This window comes from Colias philodice, chromosome 22 (assembly GCF_061535455.1).
Source record: "Colias philodice isolate Cphi_HAF_F1 chromosome 22, ilColPhil1 Martin Lab GWU primary, whole genome shotgun sequence".
Classification (NCBI taxonomy): domain Eukaryota; kingdom Metazoa; phylum Arthropoda; class Insecta; order Lepidoptera; family Pieridae; genus Colias; species Colias philodice.
The window spans coordinates 6270272-6284123 of record NC_143107.1 but is presented as its reverse complement, the minus strand read 5'-3'; the positions used below and the strand labels follow the sequence as shown (position 1 = coordinate 6284123).

General features: G+C 33.0%; 1 protein-coding gene across 4 annotated transcripts in view; it reads right to left on the bottom strand.

Moving 5' to 3' along the window:
- Hr51 (photoreceptor-specific nuclear hormone receptor 51) overlaps positions 1 to 13852 on the bottom strand; it is a 39723-nt gene that overhangs the window by 479 nt on the left and 25392 nt on the right. For all 4 annotated transcript variants that reach the window (XM_089709250.1, XM_089709251.1, XM_089709252.1 and 1 more), the window contains exons 5-10: positions 7476 to 7590; positions 2421 to 2557; positions 1856 to 1946; positions 991 to 1099; positions 657 to 771; positions 303 to 422 (exon numbers count right to left, since the gene is read on the bottom strand). In XM_089709250.1, coding sequence (XP_089565376.1) covers positions 303 to 422; positions 657 to 771; positions 991 to 1099; positions 1856 to 1946; positions 2421 to 2557; positions 7476 to 7590 — 687 coding nt within the window. The remainder of the gene's footprint in view (positions 1 to 302; positions 423 to 656; positions 772 to 990; positions 1100 to 1855; positions 1947 to 2420; positions 2558 to 7475; positions 7591 to 13852) is intronic.

Here is a 13852-nt window from a genome sequence, read left to right as displayed (position 1 = left end):
TTAAAATTTACATAATTACTTACACACGGAAATCTTTCATATAAAATACGAATTTAGAATTTTTTTGAGGTCGGTTAATAAATAGATTATTTTTGTATTTCCCTTGCAAAGGAAAGGTAAGTAAAGATAACTGTGGAAAATAAATATTCAGAACTGTCTAACCTACTTATTATTAATTTTGAAAATAAAAAAATTCATTGCAATAAATGCTAATGGCAAATTGATCGAAAAATAAATGTGTACTATATTTATCGTTCTAAAAACTTTTTAAACTTATTGTTTTTCCATACAATAAAACTCACCAGACTTAAAAAGCACAATCGCCTTCATACAAGCGAACTCAGCCGGATCGACTAGTACAGCGCGATACCGAGACAGTACTTCGCGCAAACGACGCAACGTGGCTGAACTAGTGCCGTTTTCTGTAATTTATAATGTTATTTTAGTACATATGACAATCCATACTAATATTATAAATGTGAAAGTAACTCTGTCTGTCTGTCTGTTACTCTTTCACGCCTTAACTACTGAACCAATTTGCATGAAATTTGGAATAGAGATATTTTGATACCCGATAAAGGACATAGGCTACTTTTTACCCCGTGACATAGGACAGGTTTTATCCCGGGAAAGCTAGTAATATTATAACACAATACCTTGATCAGTTTGTTCGTTGCCAAAAAGTGCGGTACAAGCGGCATCTAAAGGCAGGCACCATTGTATCGCGTTCAAGAGAAATAACTCCGACCACGCTTCTTCTAGTAATATTACCTGTAACAATAGTGTTTTTTTTTATTTCTAACAAAAAATTCTTGCGAGGGTAGTTTAAAAAATCATAATTTATTTTATGTATAGTAGAAAGTGGTAGAAAAAATGTTTAACAGCTGATATGGTTATCGCCTATGGGGAATTAATTAAACGACAAAATAGAATGGCATTATTTTTAATTAAAAATTGGATTGACTAAAAACCTAAAAAATAATGCCTTACTTGATCTCTAAAAGCTAGACTAGCGAAGGAAGGCAAATTCTTAGCCCATTTGACAGCCATGAACAAAAGTCGAGCCGCTGTTTCTGCCGCGCTTTCCACTCCTAGAGGCCTGTAATAAAATTATTGTTTTACAATATTAATTTAAAAAAAATACTCAAAATTATATTCAAAAAGTGTCCCAGGCAAAACTCTGCTTACGCATTTGGCAGAGTTTATTATGTACGAAATATGTTTGATGCACAATAAATAACCAAACTCACAATTATTATACTCAAAAATAGTCCACACATAACTCTGCCCACACATGCATTATGTTAAAAATGCAAAACTCATTTTGTATTAAATGTGTTATGTAATATGACAATGTTTATATTGTCTGTATTATAAACTTATTAGTCTGTATTAGTTTGAAGTATGTTTTATTCATTCGTTCCTATGTTCACTCGCTCGCTCTCTTGGAATGTAATGTGTGACGAATGACGATGTATCGTGTAATGAATGTAACTAAGTTATAAAGAAATATTAAAAAGCTGTTCGAAATCGTCGTTTCATTTTAAAACAACATCAATATGTAAACATTGACGTACAATAATCAACTAGACCTCAAGAGTAGTACTATTATACATATATTATGTGCTCAAGACTCACTATCACGCTCAAAAATCTGAAACAAATCGATGGTACCTACTATGTAAATGTACCTTTACATTACATTAATTGGATCTTACTACTAGATGTCGCTACTAGTCTTGCCTTAGTTATATTTTTTGATGTACAAAAAGTATAGATATTATACAGATTTGATATTATGAAAATAAATATACCTAGTTTTATTATATTGTAATGTTAGGATAATTTTCCTTACCCATATGGCATGCAGTTTTGAGGGTAGCTGGTGACATTTGGTGGTGAATATGAAGTCGAATCTTCTTCATTTGTTACGTCGATGCTGTCATCTAAAAACAAATTGCATTATTATACATATTAGAGAGTTTTTCTCTTAATACTTATATTTTAGTTTAAAGCAACAATATACCCAAATATTGCAGACTTTATGTTCTCATAGCTACACAGGTACTCGACAGCTAGGTATAGATGGTCTGGTGGTAAAGCGATGTTAACACTCACCATCACTATCAGACAGCATGTTCTGTTAGTGATGGCGGCCATATTGACATTGGTAGCCAAACTAATGGTCTGATGTTATGACGATATTAACCAAAATGTTAGCTACAACTTACCATCGCTATCAAACTGCATGTTTTCAAAGCTACACAGGAGGTCTGATGTTAGCTAACACTTACCATCGCTATCAAACTGCATGTTCTCAAAGCTACACAGGAGGTCTGATGTTAGCTTACACTTACCATCGCTATCAGACTGCCTATTCCCATAGCTACACAGCTGGTCTGGTATTAGCTAGCACTTACCATCACTATCAGACTGTGTGTTCTCGTGGTGGTCGTGCGAAGAGTCTGGTAGCGGCTGCGGCGGCAGCGGCGCGTAGTGCGGCGACAGCAGCGGGTAGCGGGCGGGGGATAGTGCCATTGCGAGTGATACAGGTGGTCTGGTGTTGGGATAATATTAATATAAGTAATATCAGCATATTATTGGTTAGTTTAAAAAAAAAGTGTGCGTGTACTAGTTTACACAGTAGGTACACACGTAAGAAGTGAAACTTCTTTATGACCTTATTTTTCAAAAAATAATTTTTTATATGCAACATTACAGAAATACGTCGAATCACGCGTGGTAGGGATAAGAAAAAGATGGCGCGTAACGGAAAAATGTCACGCGTAACGAAAAAATGTGACACAAATTTTTTTTCCAACCCCGATAAAAAAGTTTCACTTAAAAAAATAACGCACTAAATCATTAGTAGGTATTAGAATAAACCTATCTTACTATTAGGCCATTTACCACTGAAAGTAATTGTACTTTTAAATTAAATAACTGCCTTAATTCCTTTATTACACTCTGACCTCTACAATCTGACCTAACAGTTCCTCATTTTGAAAATATTATTTTATTACACGTATTTTAAACACAAGCGACAATATCCGTGTCAAATTGAAACCTTTAAAAAGCATTAAACCAATACAATCATAACGCTCCCGTGCAAACACATTACGTCCCGGCGACCCCATAAAATTCCCATACCGTTTGCAAATATTACATTAGCATACTCCTCCTATGATTTACCACTACAGCGTTGTGCACTCTCTCGATTGCGAGATTTGACTGCCAAATGTGATTGTATTGAATCGTATTTGATTTGCATGGGAGTGTTTTCTTTGCGAATGGCTTGGGTCAAAGGGCAACGGATTGGATTCAATTTCTTGGATGGAGACAGTTTTGTCGGAATATCAATTTGATGTAGAGTAATGGATGAACAGCTAATATTGCAGTAATTATTCACCTAATCGTAAAAATATACTTACTATTGATTGTAACAATGGTCAATTTCTTAAAAATTATGCATCACAGCATTAATTTGTGTATGTAAACAGGGGCATTATTTTTGAAGAGCATACTTGATCATGGGTGTCCAGTTGGCGGAAATATACAAAAATTATTTAAGTAGTTTAAAGATTTCACTATTTTAACACCATTAATGATTTGGCTTCAAGTGAGTAGATGTATAAGCTCTAATGCATGATTGAGCATTTGGCATTTAAATATACCTACCAACAAGTCGAAAATACTTTTCCTATCGGTTATTCCTTTTATTTAAGTAATTATTATGTATTAAGACTATTATTGAATTTATACATTATATTATATTATGTAGAAGATAATATTAGGTACTAAATTTTTAAACATGAAACATTTCAATCGTAAATCGGATTGACAATGGAATCACACAAAATATCCATTGCCTTTTCTATCAACCACAAAACTATTTGGTCTCATAAACCTTAATATTGAAAAGATCTCATAAAAAGATAAAGATTGTAAAAAACTGTAAGAGATTTTAGGAAATAAAAAGCAGTTTGCAAAATTCGTTTAAACACAACAAACAAGAAAGCCTTATATTATCGATTATATCCAACCATTTCATAGGAGTTAATGGAACCAGACGCCAGTCACCCGTCCCTGAATCCCGACCCTTGATCACTTTGAAAGTTGATTTACGTCTCAATGATTTGACGTCAGCCAACTATATAACTAATATGTACAGTCTGGTTATAAAAGGAACAGTTATTTATGCTGTGACGCTATAAGTGACATTATCTATTAATAGATGGAGATATTCTAAATATGTATTGAGAATTTTATTTATGACTACTATATTTTATTGGATGGAAATAGGATTGGTTGATAGAAGAACGGTTGGTCTGGTCAAGGTAAGATTATGTGAAGCGGTAAATATTTCTAGGTTTAAGAGTGGATTTCTTGCTGATTTGAAATTACAAAAAAAAAATAGTTAAAACCTAAAATTTGGAAATATGCTACCTACTGTAAGACATGATAGATACCTACCTAAATGTGTCTTTATTTTTAATAGTCATTCAAAATTAAAAGATAATTTCTGTATATATACAGTGGTGGTCACATAATTAAAGACACCCCCGAATTATTGACCATAAAAGATTTACATTAGGAAGTACAATTATCTGAAAAAGGTATTTAATCTAATATTATTTTTATTAAACCATACAAGACAATGTGTTCTTTAAAATGAGGGACAAAAAATAGTTATATTCCTTGTTAGTTTCGACACTTGCTCTCTGTGGGAATGTAACACAAACTTTGTTTACGTACGTGTAGCTGGCCACTTAATTAAAGACAACAAGAAATGAGTTATAATTTTTTATAAATAAAAAGAAACAGCATTGTGCTTTTCTTCGTTTTGCCGCGTAATTTCATAATTCGTCGACACTCCATAATTTTTTTGAGTATATTTAACTTTTAAAATTAAAATTCATATGTTTAATTGTTTTAATATCAATTATTATGGTTAAAAACAAGAGTTGCGACTCGTCCACAAGAAAAATTATTTTTAACTTCCATGATAATTAAAATGTTCCAAGGCTATGGTTATAAATGCTATAAAACATGTCAAGATGTTCTACACGACCGAAAACATACTCAGAAAATCAAAACCAAGTGAAACTACTCGGCCGAAAGATTCAAAAATGGTGTTGTTGGCTAAAAATATCCATTTAAAGGGTCGAAACTGATACAATTCAGAGTTGTATGGTGCAGCAGGCTTGAAGGGGATGTGTGCAAGGACAATTAGATGGAGACTGTGTGAGGAATACTTGCACTGAAGAGTATCTCGGAAAGTACCACTTTTGAAAAAACAAAATGTGAAGGCAAGATTTGACTTTGCTACAAAATACGATCACTGGACTGAACGAGAATGGAAACATGTGCTGTTTTTGCATGAAACTAGGATTAATATGATTAATTCTGTCAGAAAACAATATGTAAGACGCCATCTCAATAAGGAAATAGATCCAAGATACACTAATAAGTAGTCATACATGGGGGTGGAAATATCAATGTGTGGCGCTGTTTTTCTGGACTTGGTGTTGGACCTGTCAAAAAGACAGAGGGCAACATGGATAAATTCCAGTACAAGTATATTTTAGAGCAATCCATGCTGCCCTATGCGGAGGAAAATTTACCTTTTGTTTGGACTTTTCAACACGATAATGATCCTAAGCACACGGCAAAAGTAGTGAAGTGCTTGTTAAGGAACCAATCTGTAATTGTTTTGGATTGGGCCCCCCTACAGCCCGGGTTTAAATCCGATCGAAAACTTATGGAATCAAGAAAGAAAGAAGTCGCGGCAAAGCGGTCATCAAACGTCTACTAACTTTGTAAAGCATTTTCGAAGAATGGAACCAAATTAGTGATGCAACTTGTACAAAATTAGTTACTTCAATGCCCAAGAGATGTAAACCGTCATTACTGCCAAAGGACATGCAACCAAATATTGAAAAGTGTAAAAATGTTTTGTAAATACGTCAGGCATTTTGTGTTGGAAAAATAATCTCATTAAAATAATATTTTTTTATATTTCTCATAAGCGAGTCTAATGTCTTTAATTATATGGCCAGACCTTTGATATGTTAAAACTGCTAGTAGTAAGGATGAACCGAATTAAATCTAACAAACCGACAAGTTCTGTAGATAAAATTTAGTTTAGCATTAGACAACACATACCTGAATATTTTAAAATTATTTAACAAGTTCCAATCGTAGTGTGAAAAAAAAATGTTGAGAGAAGTATGTTGGGTAGTGTAAAATGCTCTTAGTGTCTTTAATTATGTGACCACCACTGTATATAATATATATGTATTTGATGTCATCTACCTAATTTCGGTAGTTACATAAGGCCAAAGTGTTATCTTATTAAACAATGTGATGAGAACATAAAAGTAACAGAATACCTTCTCAATTTTAGATTCTTATAATAATTAACCTCATCTAACATGTTCCATAATTCTATCTATAATTCTCAGATAAATTCTAAATACATATACCATTATACCACTGAAAAGACATTTATTCACAACACGACAGTTTCCATATTCCACAGCATAGAGTGAACAAAGTATTTCAAAGGCTTTCCGATAGAAGAGTCAAAGTGCAGTCACTCGCGCGAATGTGTATCGTCCTTTGGAGAATGTATGAATAAAAAAATATGTAGTTTTTTAGATATTGTTTAGATATTGCAATGTTTTGTGGTGTATATAGTAAATGCAGTTAGAAATAAAGAGGTTAGTTTGTTATGTTTCTAGATATGTACTATAATGTTTTATGTAATAGTGTATAGAAAATGTAGTTAGAAATAAGCAAGTATAGGTTCGTTTAGTCGATTTAAGATGGCTTCAACATTCCCAGATCGTAATCAATTAAAATTAATATTTAATAAGCTAGATTATAAACTGTCTAAAATTTGTAAACTGTATCTACTTACCAAAACAATTACAATAAAACATATAAACTATAACCGTTCTCCGATTGTTTGTATCTATTATTTTATTATTCTTTGCTGAAATAAGTGTTTTATCTATCAATCTATCTCTATATTATATTTATTTATTTTTTATACGACATTCCCAAAACGAAGAAAGATTCTCAGTATTTATTATTAAGCTATTGCATAGCTTCTATCGCGGGCCTTGAGCGCGGGGTCCGAATCGAGAAATTCCGTAACGAAAAAACCTCACGCTGCCCACTCCGATGGGCACGGAGGTGTGGCTTGAAGGCATAGCATGCAATAGCTTTACCGCGGCAGTCCCCGAGTGACACATGTCTTTTTGAAGTGAAACTTCTTTATCGGGGTTGGACAAAAATTTAGTGTAACATTTTTGCGTTACGCCGTACGCGTGACATTTTTGCGTTACGCCGTACGCGTGACATTTTTGCGTTACGCCGTACTCGTGACATTTTTAAGGTCATAAAGAAGTTTCACTTCTTACGTGTGTACTCTAGTACACGCATACATTTTTTTTCATTTAGTAACTTACCCAAACACTCCCACAGCAACCGCGGCTTCTCTAAGGGCCCTCTCTTGGTCCATATCCCGTAGGGCTTCAGGTCGGATAGTGGCCGTGTTTCTGGGTTGACGCTCGTTTTGTACCGCTGCAGATAAATATATTATATTACCTTATATTTTTCATTATTTAAGATAATATCATGCTATAGTTCTGTTATTATTGTGTCATTAAGAAAGGTGGACCCCAATATACAGGCTGTCCTAGTTTGGGGTCCAAATGTAACATGTTTGTACCTACCTAACCCAATAAATGATTTTTTTTTTTTTTTATTTGAATAGAATTATAGTTTCATCAGTTGCCATAGTCCCGGGACATTATTTTACCTTAAATCTTTTTATTTAAATAAAAGTCTTGTTTCAAATTGCCATGCTCCTGGGAGTCCTGGGAATCATCTTGGCTAATATTTTAAATATGAATTTATATGTAGTTAGGTATTAGCTTATTTAGCAAAGGAACACCCGCATACTTCCCGTTCCCATAAAAATTACTCCTATGTCCTTTCTCAGGTCTTACCTACGCTATCTTTGTAATAAATTTCAGCAAAATCGGTTCAGTGGTTTAGGCGTGAAGACGATACTTATGAAGGCGTCTCGTACGTGAAGAAAATATATCCGTCTAGGAAAAGCTGAGCGATAAGCTGCTATAATTTATATCCTTTTTTTTTAGAAAATGAATGAAAATAATATTCATTCAATCATGCCGACCCCATTTAAATTCATTAAAAAAACTAGTTACAAATCTAAGACACTCAAAATAGCACTGAAAGCACTAAGTTCTCCTTTCTCGTAAAACCTACGGTTCGGAAATTATTATAGTCACGTAGGAGCTAAAATAAAGTCTCCCGACCCTTCATTTTATATGGTATCTTTACTATTGAGATGAAGAACACGTTACCGTAAGTAACAAAAATTATTTCTATATATAGGTAATATGTACAATGTTTTCTATTTATGGAATTTATTTAAGTCAATACATAATATTAAAAAAATTGATTTGTTTATTGGATATTAAATATTATGATTTACTTCAAAAACTATAGAGCTAGATATGTTACATTTCAAATGGTAGGTATTTGATTTTATATCCTTTTTAAAATCTCAAATTATTTACAAATTTAATCACGCAATTCGATAACATCGATAATACTAACCTAAAGTCTCGAACAAACAGAAAAAAACTGCAATAAATATACAGCTCTACAATAATTGTAGAATAATTATTATTCTATAGCTTTTAAAAACCATATATTTTATTTGCCAGCAATACCTTTTGTCACATAACACAACCTTTCGTTCTAGCATGTCACCCCTGTAAGGTTACGAAGGGACGGAGGCTTTTATTTAATTTTATTGCCCTGAAACTGTAGGCACTGTCTAGTGAACTTCGATCGATGTCGTTGTTTGAGACAGTTTGTAGGTATATATATATTATCTACTTTTATATTTTCATTTTTACCTACCTATCTACATAAAAAAATTATACCTAGTAGGTAAGTAGGTACTGTCTGTTCATATAAAAGATAATTGAATGATTTCTGCATTTCTCATACCTAATTATTTACGACAAAATGTTTTTTTGTTTGTCCGGGCTAATGGGTGCATTAATAATTATTAATAACTAGCGGTCCGCCCCGGCTTCGCCCGTGGTACATATTTATGTTTTCACTACATAAGAACCATCCTGGTAGGTACTTCAAGGAATATAATAAAAAAAGAATTATCGAAATCGGTCCACCCGTTCTCGAGTTATGCGCTTACCAACACATTTTGTTATTCATTTTTATATTATAGATTACTAGCGGTCCGCCCCGGCTTCGCCCGTGGTACATATGAAAAATAGATGTTGGCCGATTCTCAGACTTACCCGATATGCACAGAAAATTTCATGAGAATCGGTCCACCCGTTTCGGAGGAGTATGCAGACTAACATTGTGACACGAGAATTTTATATATAAGAAGATAAACAGGACATAAAGTTTGTTAATTGTTTATTTTTATTTTTACGCTTCAGCTGCTGAATCAATTCAATGAGTTCATGGTATCAAATAAGAAACATTTTCATTCACATGAATTTTAAAATAATATTACTTCCCAATATTTTGTAATGCCAACGCATAATTCTACAGGTAGATATTTAGTCTTATATTAGTACTTACTAGGTACGTAATAACTAATAACCATTCATTAGGTACATTTGTAAATTTAAAATATCGCTACGATAACTTATTTCATAAAACCTTATCCCATTCCATACCACAATAAACGAAGAAGCAATTAATCGCACTATCATAAATAGATTAACAATAGCATAGGATTAAACTAGGTTTAATCAAAGTCTACAATTATACTAACTTATAACGTGTAGTTAACGGCAACCCCTCCATAGCCCACTATAAATCAACAGGCCCCGCCCACTTCCGACCGCCATCTTTGAGCTCTCACAGCTCACTTCCGGAAAGGGATGGACTGGTTGGTTTGGGAATATTTTTTATTTGTATTTTTTTAATTACATTACCTAAGTAGTAAACTGTACTGTGTTAAAAAGAGCTTTTATTAAAAATCTGAATAAATGTGAAAATATATGAACTTTTATAACAAATTTCCATCTGCAAGGTACTTATTGCAATTTTACAAAATAACAGAGAAAATAGAAGTAAAAAGCTCAAAATCCTACACTGCAAAATTAATTTATTCATTCGTCATTCAAATATGTTATACAAAAATAAAACTCCATCTGTTTAAATTGTACTGAAATAAAATTACCCTTTCAAAAGACTAGCATAATTGAAAAATAAAATCAAGATCAGGTGCAAGCCTCATCTGCTACAGATCCCTAAATCCATTCCGCACGAAAACGACTAACATCATACCGTCTCTTTCACACCCATACAATTTCCATCCTACCCTCCTTCTCTACCGAGCTACAAATTCATTCGGCTTTACTGGTTATTGATTCTTGGGAACTCGACTCACATAAATGTGCACTCAAACGCCAAAGCTTAGGGTCGAAAATGCTTTAATCGCGACCGCAGATTTATCATTCTGACAGTTCAAAACGCGACCTTAAGCCTTTTGAGATTGAACGCAAACTTGGACGCCTTAAAAGTTAGAAATCCTTTCAGGTACTTCATTTGATCGTTACTTCATTATTTATGGAAATTGAACTTCAACGTTATGGGGATAGAGTTCAATATTAATGTAATGGTGGTTGTGACGTTTTGTAGAGGGGGGCGATTAAAACGGGTCGGATTTAGGGGTTTTATGGAAGGATTAAAATCGCATTAATCAGTGTCTATAGCTTTAACTCTGATATAAACAGTTAAGTGCTAGGGTACGATGTTGGATTTCAGTACAGTCGCGACGCGAAAGGCTTATAAATTATGCGGATAAATTGAAAATACCTTTTTATCGAATGTTTTGTGACAAAATTCATTCGTCGTTTTCAATTCCGCTTTTTACTTTGTCTAGGTGAATTTAAAATGTTATTTCCATACATCAGATTGTTTCATTGCTTGGTAGAAATAAAATGATTCACTATTAGAAAATGTAATTTGTTTTAAGTAGGTAAGTAAGTAATTCACAAACACTTAGGTACGTAAAAAACGAACTTTCTAAACGAAACATTAATAAATCAAAAAATACCTATACACATTGAGTAATTGATAATAACGTTTTACATAAAACAAATAAAATTGGAAATTTTTAATTATTCATAAAATAATATTAATCACATTGCAAAACAATTTTGTACCCGACGGTTCGCAGAATACCGGGCTTAAAGCTCCGTAGTAAAGGCAGAGTTGAGATTAAAACATGAAATCATCCCATTAGCATTTCATTTCCCAAATGAATCTTTAATTTTCTTTTTTTCAGCTTTTCGTAAGAATCTTTTGTAGGATTATTGATGGTTTTTGAAGTATAAAGAATGTGTTTGTTACTTCGAATGCTTATAAGGTTATAACACTCAGTCAGTTGCTTGTTAAAATGTTATCTATATTTTTTATTTAAGTTTTAAAATTTATTTTTAGAAAGAATTCACGTAAAACAACAAGCAGTCTATAACCATTTGCTTAAGTAACGTTATAATTTTACACATAATAATAAATTCAAAGGATAAAAACGAGAAACAAAACGCAAATTAAATTCCGCCAATTAAGTAGCAAAGGAAGAAGCCGAGGCGTTTGACAAAGTGAGCCATCGTCACAACCCAACATAATGAGATTGTCGCGTCGACATCTCAAAGTGTAACTCAATTAAGCTCTCCTTTACACTGCAGAGAGCCGAGAGCAAAATAATGCAAAGCTTAAAGCAATAAAGGCCAGAATATACGTCGGGTGTGCCGCAGGGAGGCGCACCACGCCCTCATTACTTCAACATCTTTTTGTCAGTTTCTTTTCGTGTTAAATTAAATCAATGTGACATTGTTCGAGCACTCGGCGGTTATGGTAATCGTCGGATGGAAGTTTCAAGTTTGATTGCAGGGATTTTTGTTTGCTCCGCATTCGAAATGTGCTTTGTTTACCGAGTTTTGTTATTTTTCTTACTTAAATTTAATGGTGTCGAGACAGTGTATACGTTTATTTTTTAAACGCTTTACCTTTTGTAGAGAGGGCAAAAATAGGTACTACCTAGGTTTGTCGAAGCTTTAACGGAAAATATAAATAATATAATACAAGGGGACAGAAATAAAATAGCGAGGAAACCAATAAGTTATAAATAAATAGCGTATATACCAGCTTACGAAAATATTTGATTGTTTACTTATAATTTAACATCCATAATAGGAAACACACAACTGAAAACTCTAATAACAATTATATGTGCATGCATCATTCACCACCACAAATAACGATCCAATTACTACATCTTTCACATAATCTAATGTTATTTTTTCATCACAAAGCGTAACCGCATCCACCTTCACGGTAGGGCGCTCATTTGAATAAGTGTGAACCGCTGTAGGGCACAGCTTTGTAGTTTCTGTCTAATTATCTACATTTGGAATATGCCCATCATTATCGTGGAGGCGGGAATCTTTGGATCCGGCTTAGGGGCTTGTGGCTTTTTTAATTGTTGCGTTTGAATGTTTAATGATGTAGGTATAGTGGTTTGGCGACAAATGACACTAATGTACTGTAAATTTAAAAATTCTATATTTAATAAGAGACGATGATTAATAATTGGAAATTTAGATAAGATGAACATCGTTATATTTCACAACAAATCTTTGAAATTTTACATTTTTAACTTTTATCCTTAATCGATTTTCGTGTACATTATCACGCTGATTTAATACATTTTATAAGCGATTGTGTAAACAACAAGAATTTCTTCTATTGTACTAATTACCAAATGAAAAGGCTCTTTCAAGTGATAGGTACCTTTAGATCTAAGTTTTTCTAAGTGAAAAATATCTATTTTTCAGTTGCTTAAAAACAACTGAAGACAATGATGTTTTACTATAAGTCTATACATACTAAACTAAAATTTTTACTAAATATCCACATCCCGGATAACTAAAATTTTACCAGAATTAAAAGAAAAACGCACCAAAGACAACATGACGACTATTAGAGCGAATTCAATTGTAACAATGGACTAAGCCTCGGGCAAGGGTTACTAATAACAGATTTACTAGCGAAGGGTGGGCTTGCTTAGATAATGACACGAGTAGTGACATATTGATTGGTACTTGGGAAATTGTTTGGGAATAGAAAGATAATGTTCCCATGTAAAGTGAAGACAAAATTATAGAAATAGAGGAAACATTGGAAGATGTTTTAGACATTGTAGCAAATAAAGTAAAAATAGAGAGAATTACGAAGATAAATAGTGAGTCGGTTAATGCTCTACTTATACTTAAGTAGGTATACATTCTAAAACTACATACCTATAGAATTAATTAGAAAGAAAGAAAGAAAGAAAGAAAATACATTTAATCCAGCACACAAAAATACAAGGCAAAAACAACAAAATAACTTACAATGAACAAAAACAATTAAATAAAAATTACAATTTAAAGAGGTAAGTAGGTATCACGTTTGTACAAGTATAAAAAGAAACATAGGTATTATATTATGTGGTTGACTATAGTATGTGTGCTGGACAGGGATACCACTCAGCAAATCTGTGGCTTAATAGCCGCAGCACTGATTTTCAGTGGTTCCCATATCGCAACTGACGTTTGCAGCGATAGGGGCTACAAATTTATAAAATAATAAAGTTTTAAATAATTTCTTACATACATTTTAATATATACATCCATTACATAAATATGGAATAACAGACACTACATTCATGCAAAAATGCTACATATATGCGACATGCGTACTATATCTACTATAATAC